This window comes from Hyla sarda, chromosome 3, assembly GCF_029499605.1.
Source record: "Hyla sarda isolate aHylSar1 chromosome 3, aHylSar1.hap1, whole genome shotgun sequence".
NCBI classification, from domain to species: Eukaryota; Metazoa; Chordata; class Amphibia; order Anura; family Hylidae; genus Hyla; species Hyla sarda.
This window is the reverse complement of record NC_079191.1, coordinates 291,569,222-291,594,315: the sequence shown is the minus strand read 5'-3', so window position 1 is coordinate 291,594,315 and position 25,094 is coordinate 291,569,222. Positions and strand designations below refer to the sequence as shown.

The following is a 25,094-nucleotide window of genomic DNA, read 5'->3' as shown; positions in this document are numbered from 1 at the left end:
TCACCCCTTGATGATTTAGAAAGATAACTGTAGTGGTGCTGTCTATATAAGCCTCCACATGACAATTTCGGGTGTAGATTTTTGAGGCTTTTAATGCCTTGAAGACTGCCTTTAGTTCCCGAAAGTTTGAATAACAAAGATGAGTTTCTGTAGACCATAGACCTGAAGAGACCCGAAGTGACCCTGGATGTGAGCTCCCCAACCTTGATTGTCTTGGTCTGGGCTTGCATGAGTGCTGATGGGGAGTTCATTGAGAAAACCATGAATGCCAATTGTGTACTGTGACATACTGAAGCAGAGCATGCCCCTCTCCCTTCAGAGACTGGGCCACAGTGCAGTATTCTAACATAATAGTTTCAAACATACCTTCAAGATGACCACTGCATTGCTAAAGAAGCTGATGGACTGGCCAAGCATGTCTTCAGACCTAAACACTAGTGAGCTTATGTGGGGCATTTTCAATTTGAAATTGGGGGAGCACAAGTTCTCTAACATCCACCAGCATCATGATGTCATTATGGAGGAGTTGAAGAGGACTCCAGTAGCAACCTGTAAAGCTCTGGTGAACTCTACACCCAAAAGGTTTAAAGGGATACTCCTGTGGAAAACATATTTTTTTTCCAAATAAACTGGTGCCAAAAATTTTTACAGATTTGTAAATTACTTCTATAAAAAAAAATCTTATGCCTTCCTGTACGTATAAGCTACTGTATGCTCCAGAGGAAGTTGTGAAGTTCTTTTCAGTCTGACCACAGTGCTCTCTGCTGCCACCTCTGTCCGTGTCAGGAACTGTCCAGAGTAGGAGCAAATCCTCATAGCAAACCTCTCCTGCTCTGGATAGTTCCTGACACAGACAGAGGTGTCAGCAGAGAGCACTGTGGTCAGTACTGTAAGAATATATATTTTTTTTAATAGAAATCTTTTTAACTTTCTAGAACCAGTTGATTTGAAACAAATTGCTTTCCACAAGAGAACCCCTTTATAGGTAGTGCTGAAAAAATGGGGGCCACACAAAATTTTAACACTGAGGGCTCATTAAGGACTCACTTTTATTGCCAAGGTTTAGACATTAATGACTGTGTGTTGAGTAATTTTCAGAGGACACAACATTAAACACTGTTATACTCATTACTTAACATTGTAGCAGAGTGTCATTTCTTCAGTGTTGTCATGTAAAATGATACAATAAAATATGTACAAAAATTTGTGAGGTTAATCACTAATGTGAGTTACTATTAGGGCTGCACGATATATCGCAAAAGCAATCAAATCGCTTTTTTTGCTTTTTGCGATATAGCGATACGGCCCCCCGGGAAAATATGCAATTATCTGCTCGGGCTGGCTCCCGTGGCGGGGGGCGGCCAGAGCAGGTAAAAACTAATTTAAATACTAAAAGTCAGTGTTTCCCAACTAGCGGGCCTCCAGTTGTTGCAAAACTACAACTCTTAGCATGCCCAGACCAGCAAAGGCTGTCCGGGCATGCTGGGATTAGTAGTTTCACAACAGCTGCTAAAAAAACACTGAGCTAAGGGCGCAGGGAGAAAAACCAAAAAAAACTTCTGCTCACCTAGTCCCGGTCCCTGCAGATTCGTCTCCGTGTGCTCCGGAGTTTCCTCTCTTAGTACAGGCAGTAGGTTGTACTGCAGCAATACACTAGGTTTCCTGGGTCCCGGGGAAAATTTGAAATCCGCCCTGGAAACGCAGTGTATTGCTGCACTACAAGAATACAAGTATGTGACAGGAGGGGAAGGGGGGGGGGGGGATGTGACAAGGGGGAGGGGAATGTGACAAGGAGGTGTGTGACAAGGGGGGATGTGACTGGAGGAGAATGTGATGGGGGAGGAGAATGTGACAAAGGGGAGATGTGAAACAGGTGGTGGGCATAAAATGGTTAGGTAGATGTGGAATGGAGGCGATTGGACATGAAATGGGGGGATTTCACCACTTTTTTAATTATACCGCATCACATATCGAAATCGCAATATTTAGGCCCAAAATCGCAAGCGCAAATTTTCCCCATAACGTGAGCCCTAGTTACTATATAATCAACAGGTCATCTTAATAAATATTTTTTGCAATTACTTTTTGTCTGGAGACACCACCACCTGCACCATCACCTTGGTGAGTATTCTCAGGGCTGAGGATATTCAGAAAACTAGTGCTTTGAAGGTTTGGCTAGCAGAAGGTTTGGTTGTTTAGTGACACTGGAAATCTCAGATACTTCCCATGGCCGACATAGGTTTGTGGAATCAGCATTTTTTATATCTATAGTTTCCATGCACCTTTCAGGATTATTAGTATTGCTGTTTTAAGGGTCTTCAATTAGCTCCCCCCCCATGCAGGCTCGCTTCAAACTCTGCTCTTAAAGACACATCCCACTGTTTGCCTCCAGCAGTTTTAGCTAATTTCCCGACTTGAAAGTGATTTCTTTTGTTAGTGATCTGCTTCTATTATAAAATTATTTCATTCATGGGTAAGGTAACAAAAACCATTTTACTGCACATGAGACAGGTATACAGATACAGTTAAAGGGGTACTCCTGTGGAAAACTTTTTTATTTTTTTAAATCAACTGGTGCCAGAAAGTTAAACAGATTTGCAAATTATGTCTATTAAAAAATCTTAATCATTCCAGTACTTATTAGCTGCTGAATACTACAGAGGAAATGGTTTTCTTTTTGGAACACAGAGCTCTCTGCTGACATCATGACCACAGTGCTTTCTGCTGACATCTCTCCATTTTAGGAACTGTCCAGAGCAGCATATGTTTGCCATGGCAATGTTCTCCTACTCTGAACAGTTCTTAAAATGTAGATGTCAGCAGAGAGAACTGTGGTCATGATGTCAGCAGAGAGCTCTGTGTTCCAAAAAGAAAACAATTTCCTCTGTAGTATTCAGCAGCTAATAAGTACTGGAAGGATTAAGATTTTTTTAATAGAAGTTTAACTTTCTGGCACCAGTTCACGTGGGACCTGATGACCCGAAGTTGGATGGTGATCGGCGGTGTACTGTATACCGCCAATCATCTTTTGTAGCTGGGGGGAGGTGGCGATTTTGTCACCCCCCCAGGAGCGCTGCTATTGGTCAGATGATCGTCCAACCAATAGCAGCTGGCAGAGGAGGGGTTGATGTCCCTTTTCCTCAGCTCACCCACCGAGTTCAGTAAGCAGGCAGAGCTGAGAGAAAGAGCCAGGGACCCCTCCTCTGCCGAGATCTCTGTCCCTCAGGGCTGAAGAATTGCCTTTAGTGCAGAGTGAGTTTGTGTGTAGGGGACAGGTAGGAGGTTAAAAAAAAACAAAAAACATTTTTTTCCCCCCTGACCTCCTAATAGGTCCTCAAGGGTCCACCGCAGATTTTGCAGTGCGACCCAGGCCCTATTAGGGTTTCACCATTTGCCCGCCCCCCCCCCCCCCCCACACCGTTATAGTTCACACCAAACACATACACTACACACTTCCCTGTCCCCTCCCCCACTGTAGAAAAAAAAAGCCGCCAGCGAGGCCATGCAACCCCCATGAAAGTGACCCAGTGGCAGAGATATACGGAGGGGATGTGTCGGCCACAGATTCCTGCCACCGTCCCCGTCCCCCCCTCCGACGCTGAATCTGCCAGTGAGAATGAAGAAGTTCCTACCCTTGTACGGTGGCGGAGACGCCGCCAGGCGAGGCCACGCACCATCCGTGAAAGTGACCCAGTGGCAGACACTAGTACAAGCGTCCATGCCGCTCGTAATTGGAGTCCGACCCCCCAGACAAGCATACCGGAGCCCCTTTATGGTGAACCTGTCTGCAGACCCCCAGAGGGATATCAGCCTTGGATTCCTGAGTTTGTTTGCGACTCAGGAATCCGGAATGACACGGCCGGATAAACTGAAATAGACTTTTTTAGTTATTATTTCAGTGACTACTTTGTCAATCTAATGGTGGAGCAAACGAACTTGTACGTCCAACAGTTCATTGCCCACCACCCTGATTCGTTTTTGTCCAGGTCCAATGAATGGTACGCCATTGATGCAGCCGAAATGAGGACATTTTGGTGCCTCGTGCTGCATATGGGCCTGGTCAAAAAAACAAGTGTCAGGCAGTACTGGAGCGGGGACGTCCTCTACCAGACCCCTCTTTACAGTATGGTCATGACACGGAAGCAGTTCGAGGCCATTCAGAAATGCCTACATTACACTGATAATGTGGCATGTCCCCCCAAATTTGGGGCCAAATTTTTGTAGGCCTACATACCGTTCAGGGAGCTCTTTTCAGCTATAAGGAGAAACTCATCTTCTGCCAGTATATTCCCTCAAAGGTATGGCGTGAAACTCTACAAACTTTGTGAGAGTACCTCTGGGTTCACTTACAAGTTTAGAGTATATGAGGGACGAGATTCCCATATTGAACCCCCAGAATGTCCCCCCACTCTGGGTGTTAGCGGGAAAATCGTTTGGGACCTTGTGCACCCATTGCTGGATAAGGGTTACCACCTTTACATGGATAACTTTTATACCAGCATCCCTCTGTTCACATCCCTTGCTGCCAGATCCATGTCCGCTTGTGGGACTGTGCGGAAGAACCAGAGAGGCCTCCCTCTAAATTTGATCCAAACACCTATGCCCAAGGGTGAGTCCCGTGCCCTTACCCATGAAAATCTGTTGCTGGTCAGGTATAAGGATAAGAGGGATGTCCTTATGCTGACCACAATTCATGGTAACGGCAGCTCACCTGTCCCTGTGCGAGGTACCACAACAACGGTCATCAAGCCTGATTGCATTCTGGGCTACAATCCGTATATGGGGGGGGAGGAGTTGATCTCTTTGATCAAGTCCTCAAGCCATACAATGCCATGCGGAAAACACAGGTATGGTACAAAAAAGTTGCGGCCTACGTGGTACAGATTGCCATGTACAACTCTTTTGTACTGTCCTAGTACTCTGGCAACACAGGGACATACCTCCAGTTCCAAGAAGAAGTCCTAAATGCCCTGATCTTTGGTGACCGGGAAAGAACAGGCCGGACTTCCCAAGAAACTGGAGTTATAGGTGCCAGGATCATCCCAGGCCAAAACTTTCCAGGTAATGTCCCCCACACTGAAAAGAAGGGACGATCCCAGAAAAAATGCAGTGTGTGTCACAAGAGGGGGATACGGAAGGATACCACCACTCAGTGTGACACTTGCCCCGATCATCCAGGCATTAAAAACTGTAGAGTATCACATTTCCATGCAGTACAAAATTTTCCCCTTTTATTCTAATTTCCCATAATTTGACCCCAATGTACCAAGTTCAGAGTCCATTCCAAGTTTTAACCCCATAAACCACTAAATTGCCCAAAAAAAGTTTAATAAAAAAAACTATAAAACAAAAACCTTATAAGACCCATGGGGGTATTTTTTTTTTCCAAAAATGGGTCATGGGTCACTGAGTCACTCTCATTGGGGACTTTTTATGTTGCCTCAAATGCGCAGCGCTCTCTTTACACCTGAGCGGTGTGCGCATTTGAGGCAACAGGTTAGGGATGGCCACACACATTACATTCCCAGAATGAAGATTCAGAGCATAGGGTCTGGGGTGGGCATATTTTTTAGTTTTGCTTTTGCTCTGGGTCATCATTCTGGGAACATATCCTATTTTATCATTTTACGGCCCACTATACCCCACTTTAGTAACTTAGTGTACCCCATGTAATGCTCCTTGAGGGGGGGTCCCTCTGTTCTCGCTCCATAGGCTATGTAAATACTCAAGGCCCCTGACTGCGCTCCTGCTCTTCTGAGACCTGGTGTGCACCCGCAGAGCTGTTCATCCAAATATGAGGTATGTCCTTACTACAAAGAAATTTATTTTCAAATTGTGGGGGGCATTTTCTCCTGTTACCACTTGTGAAAATGAAAAATTTCGGGCAACCCCAGCATTTTAGTGAAAAAAATCAAATTTTTCCTTTTCACATCCCATTTTAATGAACATTTATCAAACATCTGTGGGGTGTTAAGGCTCACTGTACCCCTGGTTACGTTCCTTGAGGGGTGTAGTTTCCAATATAGTATGCTATTTTTTTTTTCTGTTCTGGCACCAAAGGGGCTTCCTAAATGCGACATCCACCCCTCCCCCCCCCCCCCCATTTCAGCAAAATTTGCAAATGTGACTCCTTCTCTTCTGAGCATTGTAGTGCGCCCGCAGTGCACTTGATGTCCTCACATGGGGTATTTACATACTCAGAAGAGATGGGGATACAAATTTGGTGGGGCATTTTCTCCTAATACCCCTTGTAAAAATTTAAAATTTGGGGAAAAACCAGCATCTTAGTAAAAAATAAAAAAATTCATTTACACATCCAAAATCGTCAAACACCTGTGGGGTGTTAAGGCTCACTGTACCCCTTGTTACATTCCTTGAGGGGTGTAGTTTCCAAAATAGTATGCCATTGTGTTTTTTTTATTTTTTTATTTTATTTTTTTTGCTCTTCTGGCACCATAGGGGCTTCCTAAATGTGCCATGCCTGCCAAAAACCATTTCAGCAAAATTTGCTTTCCAAAAGCCAAAGGTGACTCCTTCTCTTCTGAGCATTGTAGTGCGTCCGCAGTGCACTTGATGTCCACACATGGGGTATTTCCATACTCATAAGAGATGGGGTTACAAATTTTGGGGGGAACTTTCTCCTATTACCCCTTGTAAAAATGTAAAATTTGGGGGAAAACCAGCATTTTAGTGAAAAAATAAATCATTTACACAACCAAGTTTAATGAAAAGACGTCAAACACCTGTGGGGTGTTAAAGCTCACTATACCCCTTGTTACATTTCTTGAGGGGTGTAGTTTCCAAAATAGTATGCCATGTGTTTTTTTTTTTTTTTTTTGCTCTTCTGCCGCCATAGGGGCTTCCCAAATGTGACATGCCCCCGAAAAAACATTTTAGAAAAACTCACTCTCCAAAATCCCATTGTCGCTCCTTCCCTTCTGAGCACTCTAATGCACCCACAGATCACTTAACATCAACATGTTAGGTATTTCCTTACTCGAGAGTTACAAATTTTAGGAAGATTTCTCTCCTTTTACCCCTTGTAAAAATTAAAAAACTGGGTCTACAAGAACATGCGAGTTTAAAAAATTTATTTTCTCCTTCACTTTTCTGCTCTTCCTGTGAAACACCTAAAGGGTTAACAAACTTTCTGAATGTCATTTTGAATACTTTGAGGGGTGCAGTTTTTATAATGGGGTAATTTATGTGGTATTTCTAATATGAAGGCCCTTCAAATCCACTTCAAAACTGAACTGGTCCCTGAAAAATTAAGATTTTGAAAATATTGTGAAAATTGTTGCTGAACTTTGAAGCCCTCTGATGTCTTCCAAAAGTAAAAACATGTCAACTTTATGATGCAAACATGAAGTACACATATTGTATATGTGAATCAATATATAATTTATTTGGGATGTCCATTTCCTTATAAGCAGAGAGCTTCAAAGTTAAAAAAAATTGCAAAATTTTCAATTTTTTCATAACATTTTGGAATTTTTCACCAAGAAAATTTACCACTAACATAAAGTAGAATATATCACGAAAAAACTGTATCGGAATCAGAATGAAAAGTAAAAGCATCCCAGAGTTATTAATGCTTAAAGGGGTATTCCAGGCAAAAACTTTTTTTATATATCTACTGGCTCCGGAAAGTTAAACAGATTTGTAAATGACTTCTATTAAAAAATCTTAATCTTTTCAATAGTTATTAGCTTCTGAAGTTTTCTGTCTAACTGCTCAATGATAATGTCACGTCCCGGGAGCTGTGCATGATGAGAGAATATCCCCATAGGAACTGCACAGCTCCCGGGATGTGAGTCATCAGAAAGCAGTTAGACAGAAAAAAACAACTCAACTTCAGAAGCTAATAACTATTGCAAGGATTAAGATTTTTTAATCAAAGTAATTTACAAATCTGTTTAACTTTCCGGAGCCAGTTGATATATAAAAAAAAGTTTTGGCCTGGAATACCCCTTTAAAGTGACAGTGGTCAGATGTGCAAATTTTGCCTTGGTCCTTAACGTGAAAATGGGCTTGGTTCTTAAGGGGTTAAATTTCCCACAGCCAGGGGTTGTAAGCACCTGCACCACAGATAATTGGCCTGGCACTCCAACTCTGGGGCATCATTAGATTGTGGGTGTTGGGAGAAGGAGAAGATAAGCTTGATACCCATTCGGTCACAAAGCTTTCAGCAGAATTTGGATATAAACTGGGTCCTTTTGGTCGGAGACTATTTATTTAAAGTGTACGTGTAGTTAACAATTTTTTTTTCATAATGTAGATACTACCATTATATAAATATTTGTAATATATATTGGTTAAAAAAAAGAAAAAACTTTTAGGTGAAAAAATGCTGTCCCTGCAGCTATTGCATGTGTGTCTCTATGAGAAGACCAAATACAGGAAGTTAGGGCAGGACAAGCAGGGCTCTGTGCAGGCTATTGTCTTGTCAATCATCCTGAGACTCATTGTGCAGAGCCAGTGTGAAAACCCTTCTGGAGAAATCATATATCCTAGGAAAGTCAGTTGAGATTGCAGTTAAGATCCATCTCTCGCAACCTTTGTAGTACCCTGGAGACTTCCACTTTGTTGGACCTTTCCCAGCTTGCTGTGCAGCCCGAGACAATACACCACAAGTCAGGTACTGTAAAGGGGCTTGGCTGGCTTGTCTGTTTGCGTGTAAAGCCAGTCCCCTGATGACGTTATAGGCACACATGTGCATGCATTTATCATCACATAGAGCCACAGCTTGTGTGTCTGGTTGTACTGTGCTGTAATGGGTGGTGCGACCGATGTGTGAGAGGGAAATAAGTAATCTCCCCTCTTAAAACAAAGTAACTTGGGGATTGTAGTCTGAGGGAGGCCACAGAAACAGGAAGTAGCCAGTTCCCAAAAACAAACCAGCAGCGTGATGGGGTACACAGGACATGGCTATTTACCATAGCGCAGATCCTTTGTAAGCATGTCAATTTCTGTATGACACTTAATTACTAAAGTCCCTTTATGTTGGATAACCCCTTTAAGGCCTAAGAGTTGCTTTCTTTCTTTTTTTTTCTTTTTTTTTTTTTTGCATGACCTATAATAGCATCTACAAAATGTATTAGTAAAAAGTGTGATTACAGTCATTGAGGTATTTTTCCCTGTCCCTACATTTTTGTAAATCAACTGGTGCCAAAAAGTTAAACAGATTTGTAAATTACTTCTATTAAAAAATCTTTATCCTTCCAGTACTTATGAGCTGCTGTATGCTACAGGGAAAGTTCTTTTGTTTTTGAATTTATTTTCTGTCTGACCACAGTGCTCTCTGCTGACATCTCTGTCCATGTCAGGAACTGTTCAGAGCTGGATAGATTTTCAGAGAGCACTGTGGTCAGGCAGAAAGGAAATTCAAAAAGAAAAGCACTTCCTGTGGAGTATATAACAGCTGATAAGTACTGGAAGGATTAAGATTTTTTAATTTTTTTTTTCCAGTGGAGTACCCCTTTAAAGGAAATGTGATGAGTTCTAGAAACAATGCATTATTATTTTAATGTGATTCCTGTAATCTTTTAGGGATTCAACTTAACAACATCATCCTGCAATTGGTTGTCTTGAGATATGCTGATGACCACTATGAAATAGAATTTGATGATTTTTTGAACTGTATAATCCGCCTGGAAAATTCTTTCAGTAAGTACACAATGCCTTTCAATGTTGTCTTTTGTCACTGAACAGTTTGAGCCTGAAAAATGTTTTCTCTAATTTGTTTCTATTCTCTGATTATAATTTATTTTTTACATTATTATGGAGTCAGCCATCTTGGCTTAGGTGTTTTAACAGCATTTAGAGACATACTTTACAGAAAGCCTAATAAATATAGCCTACAATAGACAGGGGCTGTCCCATTGACATGAATGGGAAAGGTTACAAGGTGTGCTCTGTGACCGTTGTAGAGGTCATTCCACAGAGAGGGAGTCTGAGCTTTGAGCTTCATCTGCTGTCTTCTCTATCTACTGATGTTACCCTTCACTCTACTTCTGTCTGTGATTATAAGGTAGAGACGACTAGAAAGTGATCTATACAGAACAGGAAGTTGAAGCTGAATATTAGGCCTAGTGGCCAGATTGAAAACTGCAAAAGTTCAGTATTTTTTAATATAATAGCTAAATAGAAAATTAGAAAAACAATCCTGAAAAATATGTTTAACATCAACAATAGATGTAAACAATAGGACATTTTCTAATTACACATTTCTTTTAAAGGAGTTGTCTTTTTGTACAGTTCCATACAAGTGAACAGGACTGTACTATAGTATCAAAGGGGAAAAGTTACATCAAATCAGATTGCTTCTTTAATTTTTGAACAATATGATTGGTTGTAACGGGCAACTGCCCCAATTTTTTGCTGCACAGATTTGGATAAATTTCCCCCCAAAGTTCATAGAGAAGAGTGGTGATGCTTCTTAAATAAACAGCAGACCCTTTTTTCTAATCAAACATTAAAAATATATTTAAAAAACAGGAGTTCTAAAATGTTAGGGAAGCTTGACAGCTGCCACGCCCCCTCCCATAGGCTTGTATTGAGGGTGAGGAGCGTGACGTCACGCGGGGGCAGAGCCGTGACGTGACGATACTCCGGCCCTGTGATCATGAGTCATTAGACCCAAAGTGATGTTCGCTCAGGAGGCTGATGATAGTGGGGTGCTGCATTAAAGATTGCGGGGGTCCCCAGCGGCGGGATCATCACGATCAGGCATCTTATCCCCTATAATTTGGATTTGGGATCAGATGTCTTAGTGCCGGAGTACCCCTTCAAGTCCTCAGAATAAACTTCCCAAGTTTTTTTCACGTATACTGGTGTGCTGCATATATCTACTTTATTTACGAAGAACCGGAGCACTGAGGCTCTAAAGTGCTTTCACCCATTGCATTTTTACAACCTGGTCTAAAGATGCTGCTTTCATTTGATTGCGTACTTTCCTGTCCAGGCGTAACAGGTACTTATTGTCTAAGTTTTAGACAAATATATTAAAGGGGTACTCCACTGGAAAACATTTTTTTCTAAATTAACTGGTGCCAGAAAGTTATACAGTTTTGTAAATGACGTCTATTTAAAAATCTGAATCCTTTCAGTACTTATCAGCGGCTGTATACTACACAGGAAGTTCTTTTGTTTTTGAATTTCCTTTCTGTCTGACCACAGTGCTCTCTGCTGACACCCCTGTCCATTTTAGGAACTGCCCAGAGTAGAAGCAAATCCCCATAGCAAACCTATCCTGCTCCAGACAGTTCCTGAATTGACAGAGGTGTCAACAGAGAGCACTGTGGTCTGACAGAAAGGAAATTTGAAAAGAAAAGAACTTCCTGTGGATTATACAGCTGCTGATAAGTACTGGGAGGTTTAAGATTTTTTAATACAAGTCATTTGCTAATCTGTTTATCTTTCTGGCACCAGTTGATTTAAAAAAAATAAAAAAAAATGTTTTTAAGTGGAGTACCCCTTTAATGATACAAAGCCGATATATAATTGTGACACAAATTATACCATAATAGAAATAGCTTAGAAACCACAAGCTCAGTGCACCAGCTTTTGGGGTCAAATAGGCCACAATTTCAACCAAGCAAGTAAGCCAGGGAGGACCACAGGTGCCCTCTCATCCCCTATGCATCTGTAGCTAACAATGGGTCACAGTGACCTAGCAATTCAGCGTTATGGTCATGCCGTGGCCAGGTTATGTGCAGGGATGAATGGAGGATGGGGGGTAACTGTTTTTGTGGTGCAGGATCCATTATTGACTAGCTTATCCTTTCAGCCTGCTCATACATAGACAGATCTATCATCGTAGATCGAGAAGGAGCAAAGCTACAGGAAGATTCTGCTTATTTTTCTTTTCATGTGCTGAGTCCTGATCTGCCGGGGGGCCTGCTGTGTTGGAAGGGGTATAGATGCCATTTGCAGGGTTGGGCTGTCACACTGGAGGCCTGATATTTTGCCAACACAAACAAAAAGCCCATAATCACAACAAATATATTGAGTTCTGTATTTCTGAGTGTTTCTTGTGCATTCGAGATGTTGCTAGTGTGGTGTCCCAGCACCAAATGCTGTCCTGTTGGCTAAAGATTGCCTAGTGCATCACTGCTGTCTCTTTGTTGGGCCCACTGCTCAATAGTGTAATTTATTGTACTTTGTTGTATTCCTGTGTTATGTTGTGTTATTATGTACTGTACCCTTAAGGGAATGCTGCAAAGTGACCAGGTGACCCTGATGCTCCAATGAGAGCCCCCCAACATTGACCTTTATGTAGTATAGGGGGGAGGAGCTGTTCAGTTGTGTTCAGTCTGGGGATGAGTCTGGACCTAGTTAGTTAAAGAGGTTATCCAGGAATTGAAAAAAAAAAAAATTATTTCAAAAACTGCCCTCCTTCTGTCTCCAGGTTGGGTGTGGTTCTGCAGCTCAGTTCCATTGATGTGCATGGTGCCATGTTGTAAAATCACACCCAATCTGGAGACAGACGTGGAGCTGTTTTTGAAAGAAATTTGTTCTATTTTTCTATTCCTGGATAACCCCTTTAAGTGTGAGAACAGAGTGAGAGAGGAGTCTTGGAGTTGAAGAGCTGAGGAACCGAGTGTGATCTAAATAGAAGAGCCTAAAGTCTGCAGCCACGCCAAACTCAGGAAAACCCCAGCGCACAGGTGAAAGTCAAAGCCCATCGGTAAGCACAGAGTCCTTGGGGAGAAAAACAGTCTATAGTCAGTCAGCAATAAAGACGTCATAGGGATTTCCTGTACACTTGAACTTTAAGTTATGCAGAAAAGATGTTGTCTCAGTCTTCTTTGTACAGTATGTCTCTCTATACAAATGACTAGTAACCATGATCTTATAAGCTGTTACCCTTAATCCACTGTTATTAGTGATGTGTGTATATATATCCCCCCATGGTGCATGTTTCCTCCACTGACCACATTAGAATGCCAAGCCAATCAGGGCTTGTTCTTGGCATCTACTTTTGCTTTTGTGCAAGCTACTGTGTATAAAACAGGCTACTGCCTTTGGCAGATTTTTATTTATCCACAATCCAATCTCTTTATCCTGTTCCTGACCCTTTTCTGAACCTCCTACAGTGAGAATTTAAGATATTTTTTTAAAATCTTCCATTAAGTGTGTGTACTCTTGCTTTTAGGACATTATCCCAATATATTATATTAACCCCTTAAGGACCAAGGGCGTACAGGTACGCCTTTGCTCCCTGGTACTTAAGGACCAAGGGTGTACCTGTACGCCCGTGGGAATTTCGGTCCCGGGCGGGGACCGGGCCGGGGTGACTGCTGATATCTATCAGCAGGCACCCCGCGCAAATGCCCAGGGGGGTCATTAGACCCCCCCCCCCCATGTCGGCGATCGGCGCAAATCGCAAGTGAATTCACACTTGCGATTTGCGCCGATTCCGGGTCATTACAGGTCTATGGTGACCTGGAAAAGAAGGGGGATCGCGGATGTCCTAGACACCCACGATCCCCCTGTAGCGATAGAAGTGAGGTGGCAGAGGTGCCACTCCTCCTATCTCTGCTATTGGTGGTCTAGACGCGACCACGAATAGCAGATCGGGGGCGGAGGGGTTTACTTTCGGTTTCCCCGTTCTGCCCACCCACAATAGGCGGGGCAGGACGGGGAAACCGACAGGGACCGGCGCCGAAGATCCACTTACCCATCGGCGACGGCAGCGGGCGACGATCAGCGGCGGCAGCGGGCGACGATCGTCGGAAGAAGAGGACGGCGACGCAGCTCACTGGATCCGACGGAAGCCGTTGAGTTACTTAGCAACATCTGGAGGGCTACAGTCTGAGACCACTATAGTGGTCTCTGAACTGTAACCCTCCAGATGTTGCAAAACTACAACTCCCAGCATGCCCAGAGAGCTGTTTAGGCTTGCTGGGAGTTGCAGTTTTGCAACAGCTGGAGGTCTACAGTTTGAGACCACTGCAAAGTGATCTCTATACTGTGCACCTCCAGATCTTGCAAAACTACAACTCCCAGCATGCCCACACAAAAGTTTGCTGTCTGGGCATGCTGGGAGTTGTAGTTTGGCAACATCTGGAGGTCCACAGTTTGGAGACCACTATACAGTGGTCTCTAAACTATAGCTCTCCAGATGTTGCAAAACTGCAACTCCCAGCAAGCCTAAACAGCAAACAGCTGTCTCTGCATGCTGGGAGTTGTAGTTGCGATCCCTCCAGCTGTTGAATAACTACATCTCCCAGCATGCCTTTCGGCGATCAGTACATGCTGGGAGTTGAAGTTTTGCAACAGCTGGATGCACACTGGTTGGAAAATACTGAGTTAGGTAACAGAACTTAACTGAAGGTTTTCCAACCAGTGTGCCTCCAGTTGTTGCAAAAGTACAACTCCCAGCATGCACGGTCTGTCAGTACATGCTGGGAGTTGTAGTTTTGAAACAGCTGGAGGTTTGCCCCCCCATGTGAACGTACAGGGTACATTCACACTGGCGGGTTTACAGTAAGTTTTCTGCTTCAAGTATGAGCTGCGGCAAATTTTTCGCCGCAGCGCAAATTCCTAGCGGTAAATTCACTGTAAACCTCCGCCAGTGTGAACGTACCCTAAAAACACTACACTACACTACACTTACACATAATAAAGGGTAAAACACTACATTTACACCCCCTTACACTGTCCCCCCAATAAAAATAAAAAACGTATTGTACGGCAGTGTTTCCAAAACAGAGCCTCCAGCTGTTGCAAAACAACAACTCACAGCATTTCCGGACAGCCACTGACTGTCCAGGCATGCTGGGAATTTAGCAACAGCTGGAGGCACCCTGTTTGGGAATCACTGGGAAGGAATACCCCTATGTCCACCCCTGTGCAATCCCTAATTTAGTCCTCCAATGCGCATGGCGCTCTCTCACTTCAGAGCCCTGTCGTATTTCAAGGAAACAGTTTAGTGCCACATATGGGGTATCTCTGTACTCGGGAGAAACTGCACTACTAATTTTGGGGGCTTTTTTTTCCCCTTTTACCCCTTATGAAAAAGAAAAGTTGGGGTCTACACCAGCCTGTTAGTGTAAAAAAAATTTTTTTTTACACTAACATGCTGGTGTTGTCTTTTAATTTTTATTTTCACGGGAGGTAAAAGGAAAAAAACACCCCCAAAATTTGTAACACAATTTCTCCTGAGTACGGAAATACCCCATATGTAGGCGTAAAATGCTCTGCGGGCGCACAACAAGGCTCAGGAGTGAGAGCGCACCATGTACATTTGAGGCCTAAATTGGTGATTTGCACAGGGGTGGCTGATTTTACAGCAGTTCTGACATAAACCCCAAAAAATAAATACCCACATGTGACCCCATTTTAGAAACGACACCTCTCACGGAACGTAACAAGGGGTATAGTGAGCCTGAACACCCCACAGGTGTTTGACAAATTTTCATTAAAGTTGGATGGGAAAATGAAAAAAAAAAATTTGTAACTAAAATGATGGTGTCACCCTACATTTTTCATTTTCACAAGGAAAAAAAAAATAGCCCCCCAAAATTTGTAACCCAACTTCTTCTGAGTAAGAACATACCCCATATGTGGATGTTGTGCTCTATGGGTGCACTGCAATGCTCAGAAGAGAAGGAGCGCCATTGGGATTTTGAAGAGAAAATTTGTCCAGAATTGAAGGCCACTTGTGTTTACAAAGCCCCCATGGTACCAGAACAATATGTGACTCCATTTTGGAAACTACACCCCTCATGTAATGTAATAAGGGGTACAGTGAGCATTTACGCCCCACAGGTGTCTGACAGATTTTTGGAACAGTGATCCGTGAAAATGAAAAATTTAATTTTCCATTTGCACAGCCCACTGTTCCAAAGATCTGTCAAACGCCAGTGGGGTGTAAATGCTCACTGCACCACTTATTAAATTCTGTGAGGGGTGTAGTTTCCAAAATAGGGTCACATGTGGCATCCACTGTTCTGGCACCACGGGGGGCTTTGTAAACGCACATGGCCCCTGACTACCATTCCAAACGAATTCTCTTTCCAAAAGCTCAATGGTGCTCCTCCTCTTCTGAGCATTGTAGTTCGCCCGTAGTACACTTTAGGTCAACTTATGGGGTACCTCCATACTCAGAAGAGATGGGGTTACAAATTTTGGGGGGTATTTTCTGCTATTAACCCTTGCAAAATGTGAAATTTGGGGGGAAACACACATTTTAGTGAAAAAAAATTTTTTTTTTTACATATGCAAAAGTCGTGAAACACCTGTGGGGTATTAAGGCTCACTTTATTCCTTGTTACGTTCCCCAAGGGGTCTAGTTTCCAAAATGGTATGCCATGTGTTTTTTTTTTTTTGCTGTTAGGGGCTTCCTAAATGCAACATGCCCCCCAAAAACCATTTCTGAAAAACGTAATCTCCAAAATCCCCTTGTCGCTCCTTCGCTTCTGAGCCCTCTACTGCGCCCGCCGAACAATTTACATAGACATATGAGGTATGTCCTTACTCGAGAGAAATTGGGCTACAAATATAAGTATACATTTTCTCCTTTTACCCCTTGTAAAAATTCAAAAATTGGGTTTACAAGAACATGCGCGTGTAAAAAATGAAGATTGTGAATTTTCTCCTTCACTTTGCTGCTATTCCTGTGAAACACCTAAAGGGTTAAAACACTTACTGATTGTCATTTTGAATACTTTGGGGGGTGTAGTTTTTATAATGGGGTAATTTGTGGGGTATTTCTAATATGAAGACCCTTCAAATCCACTTAAAACCTGAACTGGTCCCTGAAAAAAAGCGAGGTTCAAAATTTTGTGAAAAATTTGAAAATTGCTGATGAACTTTGAAGCCCTCTGGTGTCTTCCAAAAGTAAAAACACGTCAATTTTATGATGCAAACATAAAGTAGACATATTGGAAATGTGAATTAAAAAAAATTTATTTTCAATATCCATTTTCCTTACAAGCAGAAAAATGCTGAATGTTCAAATTTTTCATCAAATTTTGGGATTTTCACCAAGAAAGGATGCAAGTTACCACAAAATTTTACCACTATGTTAAAGTAGAATATGTCACGAAAAAACAGTCTCGGAATCAGAATGATAACTAAAAGCATTCCAGAGTTATTAATGTTTAAAGTGACAGTGGTCAGATGTGCAAAAAACACTCTGGTCCTAAGGTGTAAAATGGCCTGGTCCTTAAGGGGTTAAAGGGGTTTTCCAGGATTAGAATAATGCTGCTATTTTAAAGGAACAGGCAGTTTTCTCCATGTGATATTTGTGGCCTACTGTCCAGCACCATTGTTCCCTTAATGCAGGTGCATCCTGGGTTTGCCCTTATGTAAAGTCTAGTCTAAGGCTAAGTTTCCACTTGGATTTTTTTCTGGCAGTTTTTGGAAAACTCCCACTGCAGTCAGAAGTGGATCCATAAGGGAGAAGTGGTGTAAGTCCTTCCTTTATATGTCCTATTCCTTTTGAATACATTTCTGGCTTTGGCTCAAAAACTGCAGTGGAAACGTAGCCTAAAGGCCACAATGCAAGAAGATATACGTATTTATCGGCGTATAACACGCACTTTTTAGGCTAAAATTTTTAGCCTAAAGTCTATGTGCGTGTTATATGCCAATACACCCCCTGGAAAGGCAGGGGGAGAGAGGCCGTCGCTGCCCGCTTCTCTCCCCCTGCCTTTCCTGGGGTCTAGAGCCATGCTGCCGGCCCTTCTCTCCCCCTGGCTATCGGCGCCGCTGCCCCTTCTGTCCCCCTGACTATCGCATGACGTCAGTGCGCCGCGCCGTGCATAGCAACGATGCAGGGGACGCACGCCGGAGGCCTGCAGCAGCGTGGACCCGACCCCGGCAACAGGTAATTATGCCACCGGGGATGGGGGGAGGCAACGGGGCAGCGGCGCCGGCAATGGGTGCCGCTGCCCCTTCTCCCCCCCTGGCTGTCGGCGCCGCTTCTCTCCCCCTGGCTATCGGCGCGCACACACGCATGCAAAAAAAACTTTTTTACCCAAATATCCTTGGTAAAATGAGGGTGCGTGTTATAGGCTGGTGCGTGGTATACCCCGATAAATATGGTATGTGAGGGAAATGATAATGTGGGGTCATTATGGGTAGAAATATATGGATAGAAAACAATAAAATACTGATCAGGGTTAGCAATAAGCCACCAAATATAGTGGATGTAGCAGAGAATCTATTATTGAGGCGAATAGGGGGAAACATGTTTTTGGCTATAGCTATGTATCTGTCCCAAATGGTGCAGGACCCAACCCATTGGGTCTGGGGGCTCCATACTGGACTTGAAATTAAAGGGATTATCCAGGAATAGAAAAACAAAGCTAATTTATTTCAAAAAACACTCCCCATCCGTCTTCAGGTTGGGTGTGGTTCTGTAGCTCAGTTCCATTGAAGTTATTGAAGCCAAGTTTTAATACCACACCCAACCTGGAGACAGATAGGAAGCGGTCTTTGAAAGAAAATATCTGTTTTTCGATTCATGGATAACCACTTTAAAATAGCAGCATTATTCTAATCCGGGAAAGCCCTTTTAATATAATATATTGGAATAATGTTGTAAAACACAGACACGAAATGGAAGATTTTGAAAAATTCATACTGTGGCAGGTAAACACCTTATGGAAATAAAAGGGTCAGGAACAGGAGAAAACAATTGGATTGTGGATGAATAAAAACTGAAATGAGGAAAATGACAAAAAAAGGCATTTAACCCTGCTTTGCTGTACTAAGGCCTAATGCAGCCTACAGGGCAAACGATAAGTCAACAAGCCAGTAGCACTTTGTTCCCTTGGCACTTGCATGCACATCCTAAGGATGCTCTTATAATTGAAAGTGGCACTTGCCCTGGATTACCAGTGCTAGCAATCACCAGAAACTGCAAAATATTAACAAATAGGTTGGGCTTTAGTTACCTGTTACTTCCAAAATTCTCCAGACATCTCTCTCTCTCCCCCCCGTCTCTCTCTGTCTCTCTCCCCCCCCCCCCTCTCTCTCTCTCCCCCTCTCTCTCTCTCCCCCTCTCTCTTTCTCCCCCCTCTCTCTCTCTCCCCCTCTCTCTTTCTCCCCCTCACTCTCTCTCCCCCCCTCTCTCTCTCTCTCTCCCCCCCCACTCTCTCTCTCCCCAAATTTCTCTATAAAACAAAAGATCAGGCGCTCCCTTGTGGAGAATCAACGGGATCACAGGTGTGTGAGGAGGGAGGGTAAAATGAAGGCTCACCCTGCCAAATTGTGCAAATTCCCACACAACAAGGATATGCGTTTTGCTGTAGTGAACTAGGTCTGCAGCGATCCTGGAAATGATAGAGATGTGAGGGCGAAAACTTCAGGGGTGCAGGAATACAGGCGCTGACCAAGAAGGGGACCAGTGAAGCCAGGTAGGTAACAAACAGCTTCAATCCAATGTGATGCGTTTCACCGCGCTTGCGCGGTTTCATCAGGCATACATACATACATTCTATGCCTGATGAAACCGCGCAAGCGCGGTGAAACGTGTCGCATTGGATTAAAGCTGTTTGTTACCTACTTGGCTTCACTTGTCCCCTTCTTGGTCAGTGCCTGTATTCCTGCACCCCTGAAGTTTTCGCCCTCACAAATTTCTCTATAGCAAACATGGGTGATTTTACTCATCAGTGGAACAACAGATAGAAGCCATTGCTGTCTGCTGCACATCCATTAAACATTATTTATGATTGCAAAGGAAAGGGAAGTTCTAAATGGTAAATTCAATGTTGAATGTATAGTTTAAAAAAATCACTTGAATCATACCACTTGTTTAAAATGCTGTTTAATTTCTTTATTTTGCCTTATATCGCAAATTTATTGACTTTAAGGAATGATTTGGAACAATTTGAAAATGCAATTGAAGATAAATAGGAATATAATGCATATCTAATCATTATGCGCATTTTGGTATTTACTCTATTTCTCCACAATCCTGACAAATGTTTAATACCTTAATTTACATTTGGTTTTCTTAATTTGTAGAAATATTTAAAACACTGGATGAAGACAAAGGCAACACAATCAGTGTAAACCAAGCTGAGGTAATGACTTAATAAAATTTCAACTGACAAGGAGCCATTCTGACTAGGCTGTTTGTAAAAATGCCTTGTGTTTTTAGCATTTAAATTAAATACTAATACTAAATACTAAAAATGTCACACTCGGTATGACACAAATGCTAAAGATGGCAAAAACAACATTGTACATGTAGACTTTTTTTTTCATTTGCTACAGACTTTAGGCTTCCTTCATACATGTTTTACTATAGATAATATAGTAACATCTGAAAAAATGATAAAAACATAGGTAAACATGTTGTGAAAAACTGGAGAAGTGGTCATGGTGAATTAAATAAGAGTTCCATATGGGTCTGAATGCATTTGTGAGAAAAAAAAATATATTACAGGTTATAGATACTAGGTTTATAGGGATTTATTCTGATTGCCATATTCGGCTCGGAAAGGATCTTTTTCTCCCAGGTATTGGACAATTGGCATCTGCCTACCTCTAGATTATGTAGTAATAAACAGGTTGAACTTGATGGACTTTTTACTTTTTTGAAATGTATGGACTATGTAACCATAAAATAAGCTTTAAAGGGAACTATGCCAATTGTGTTATATATTTAAAAAAAAACTACTTCCATCGGTACCTGCGGTGTCTGGTTACCAGTCCCCAGGTGCAATCCTCTTTCTGAGCTGCAGCATGAGGCCCGGGCCCAGGAAGCACCAGGGCCAAATGTATCTAAAAGCCATTCAGCAAATAGCTGGCTGAGGCAGCAGGACATGGCTGTGGCCAGCAATTCGCTGAGCAGTCGTATAACCCTTTTTAATGGGTATGATCCCCCTTCTCAACCCTCCTCAACTGGCAGCAGTAATGTTCTTCTCTTGCAGAAGTATTCCCTCTTTTCACCCCTCCCCGTCCAAAATTGGATAAAAAAAAGTCTGCATTTTATGTGCGTGTAAAATTGAATATGTCAGGAAATGCTTATAAAGTGTGAACATAGACTGCCTTAGGGTGCTTTCATATATATAGTTGGGGTATTTATAAATAAATTCCCTGCCAGCACACAAGCCCGCAGGATTTACAGTATGTTGAGGCATGTTAATAAATCCCTGCACGTCAGGCTGCTTGTGTGCTCTCCCTAAAATCTCAAGCACAGTTTACACTTGCAGCAAGCGTAAACTATCGTAAAGGAGATATGTCATGCATGCATGAAAACGTATCCACAGGAAAGGGGATACATTTTAGATTGCAGGTTGTGTGTAAAGTCACCTTTAATCTATTTGTGCTGGTGGTTATTATACAAATTCACATCACATGAATCCTATTGCAAAGTTAGTCATGTCCTGTCTTTTTATTTATAGTTCATCTCTCTCGCAATGAACATCTAAAGAAAAAATCGGGATCAGCACTGCAGCTTTTTGGAATAATAATCCATGTATGTTGTCATGTAATTGTATTTGTCTGAAACTGTATTGATTCTACTAGTTTTATGGTTTTTGGGATACTGATAATTTTCTTTCCATGTCACAATAAAAAGTAAAAATCAAAGCACAAGAATTTATACTTTAACTAAAAAATTAGATTTAAAAATCTTTAATTTACTGAATAAAAGTATCTGCAATGTTAATGCTCCAGAATATTTATCTTATTTTTTTATTTTCGGCTATAAAAACAAGTATTAATAGTATATTCAGTCACCCGCTTCACCATTCACTCTCACATCCCGCAAGCACTCGGAGATCCCCTCCCTGTGGCTCACACACTGCAAGTATGAAGAGAGGGAGAGAGCTGCTTGTGGGAATGTGGGTTAGGTAAGTAGAATATTTTTTTTTTTTACTATGTTTGGGGCACTAAGGTAAAGGGGGTATTATTAAAACTTGAGGGGCACAGGATAGGGGGCAGTATATGGGAGGGGCACAGAACAGGGGGCATTATAGGTGAGGGGCAAAGAACAGGGGGCAATTATGTGAGGGGCACAGCACAGGGGGCATATTATGTGACGGGCATAGGACAGGGGGCATTTTATGTGAGGGGCACACAGGCGCCACTGGTACTGCACCTCAACCCTTCTGTCACCCCTCTACTCTACATCCCTTTTTACCCCTCTGTCACCCCTCTAAACCCTTCTGCCACCCCTCTACATCCCTCTGTCACCCCTCATTACCCCTATGTGACCCCTGTAGACCCTTCTGTCACCCCTGTACACCCCTCTACACCCCTCATTACTCCTCTGTCACCCAAGTACACCCCTCCACACCCATGTCTCCCATGTACACCCCTCTGTTACTCCTGTACACCCCTCTGTCACCCATGTACACCCCTGTGCCACTCTTGTACACCTTCACACCCCTGTACTCCTCTAAACCTGTAAAAGAAAGGCTGGAGGTATTTTGTGTGGGTGAGACTGGAGGCATCGTTTGTGGGTGAGGCTGGAGGCATTTTGTGTGTGGGAGGCTGGAGGCATTGTATGTGGGGAAGGCTTGAGGCATTTGGGTAAGACAGGAGGCACCGTGCTTTGTGTGAGGTGGGACTTGAGGCATTTGAGTGAGGCTGGAAACATTGTGTGTTGTAGGGAGGTTGATGGCATTTTTTTGGGAGAGAATGGATGCATTTGTGGAGAAAAGGGGAGGAAAGTGCTGGAAAAGTACAGAGCCTAATGTGTTTATGTTGCAGGTTCTGTGCTGAAGAGTTTTGGCTGGAAGTGATCATCATGATGTCCTGGGCCAGATGGGGAAGAAGAGAACAACTCCAATCAGACAAGATGTAATTTGTGAGTCGCTGCATGTAGCAGTATTGTAATCTACATAATCAACAAATAAAAAAAACATTCAGTATGGGTGCCCCGCAAAAATATAATTTTCGAGGTGTGCCCTGAGACAAAATGGGGGGAAGGGGACACAATCGTCTGTTCTCGCCTCCGGCATAAAAGGAGCTAGCTACAGCTCTGGGGCCAACCCACAATCATTACTGTTAATGTTCTCTATAAAAATGTTAATGTGTTCTGTTGGACCTTTCCACTGGATGAAACAATCATACCTTTTGTATACGCTTACATGTTTGTTTTTTAAAGGTCTTGAGTGAAAATACATTTTTATTTAAAAGCCCCCATAACTAAATTAGCATAGGAGGGTGCTACCCGGGTCCCAATTGCTGTCCCACATAGTTGGTGATATATCTGTCCATTGTATTGAAAAATGTAATTATTTTTTGGGATTAACTTCAAGGCAGTTAAAAAGAAAGATTGTTATAGTTCTGGGATGCCTGAGTCTTTGGTTGTAACTCCTTCAATGCATTGTAAACCTATTGTATGTTGAATGTTTGTATAAAGGGCTGTCACATCTAGTGTTAGAAAGACAAAATTACTTTTCCACTGGAGGGGCTTTAGAATAGTTATCACTTGATCAGGGGTTTAAAAAAAAAAAAAAAAGTAAAAGTTCTGAACATGTTCAGAACATGTAAAATGTAATGTAAGTATTGTGGTATATTGGATAATTGCCTGCAATAATTGAGCATCCAGGTGTTTTTTTTGGGGTTTCAGTGCCGTTTCGGTAAGTGATATAGTAATAGTATGGGATTGATAGATTTGTGACAATTAAAAACTTTTTTTCTTCTTTACTTAAATCAGAGAAAAATGTGAGTAAATCATAAAAAAAACACTGCCACATTTTGCAGTTTGATTGAATATTAAATTCCTGTTTACCAGATAATCCAAATATTATATATAAGAGGACACCCGCATTAAAAAAACATTTGAGGCAACATATGCCATCCAAAAAAGACAAATGCACCTCTTTCTTTCCAAAAGGTGCAACAGCTCAAGGTGCCTTTGCTGTGGGGTTATCAAAACTAACATGAGATCATTTAAAAACAAGCAGGTATTCTTGATGAAAACATACATGAATTGCATCTCCAGATATGTAATTAACATTATTGAATGTAGTTTCTGAAAGCAATACCTGGGTCCTACCACCCGGGAACTACATGCTCGTCTTAATCAACATCAAGCAAATATTCGGAAATGTTATCGGCTTCATAGTGTATCTTGACATTGCAGCTTGAAACACCCCAGGGTCATAGATCCTATCAGGATCTATCCAATAGAACAGATTCCGGAGGGGGTCTCTAACCGTATCCAAACACTCAATAACAAGGAAATGTATTGGATATATCGGCTGGAGAAACTCCAACCACAAGGTCTCAATGAAGCAACAGAGGTCATCAGATAATGAAAACCCTGGCTTCTGATCCTGTGTTATAGGATTGTACCTTACTGTTCCTCTTTTGAATCCTTATGGTACAAATTATCCAGTTAATCTATATAAACCACTTTATTTAAAAAAAAAATCTATACTATCCCTTATACATAATCATCCAAAACTATATAGGTGTGCATGCATATATACCGTATTTATCGGCGTATAACACGCACTTTTTAGGCTAAAATTTTTAGCCTAAAGTCTGTGTGCGTGTTATACGCCGATACACCCCCAGGAAAGGCAGGGGGAGAGAGGCCGTCGCTGCCCGCTTCTCTCCCCCTGCCTTTCCTGGGGTCTAGAGCGCTGCTGTCGGCCCTTTTCACCCCCTGGTTATCGGCGCCGCTGCCCGTTCTGTCCCCCTGACTATCGGTGCCGGCGCCGATAGCCAGGGAGAGAGAAGCGGCGCCGACAGCCAGGGGGAGAGAAGGGGCAGCGGCACCCATTGCCGGCGCCGCTGCCCCGTTGCCTCCCCCCATCCCCGATGGCATAATTACCTGAGTCGGGTCCGCGCTGCTCCAGGCCTCCGTCGTTGCTAAGCGCTGAACGGCGCGGCGCATGACGTCAGAGCGCCGCGCCGTGCATAGCAACGACGCTGGGGACGCACGACGGAGGCCTGGAGCAGCGCGGACCCGACTCAGGTAATTATGCCACCGGGGATGGGGGGAGGCAACGGGGCAGCGGCGCCGGCAATGGGTGCCGCTGCCCCTTCTCTCCCCCTGGCTATCGGCGCCGGCACCGATAGTCAGGGGGACAGAACAGGCAGCGGCGCCGATAACCAGGGGGTGAAAAGGGCCGACAGCAGCGCTATAGACCCCAGGAAAGGCAGGGGGAGAG

General features: G+C 42.9%; 1 protein-coding gene across 1 annotated transcript in view; it reads left to right on the top strand.

The window, feature by feature from the left end:
* The window catches only part of CAPN9 (calpain 9), a gene marked incomplete at its 5' end in the record, with an annotated part of 376,282 nt that extends 354,647 nt beyond the window's left edge, over positions 1 to 21,635 (top strand). The window contains 3 exons of the mRNA XM_056566855.1: positions 9,550 to 9,666; positions 19,981 to 20,039; positions 21,366 to 21,635. Coding sequence (XP_056422830.1) covers positions 9,550 to 9,666; positions 19,981 to 20,039; positions 21,366 to 21,392 — 203 coding nt within the window. The remainder of the gene's footprint in view (positions 1 to 9,549; positions 9,667 to 19,980; positions 20,040 to 21,365) is intronic.
* Positions 21,636 to 25,094: the final 3,459 nt, after the last annotated feature.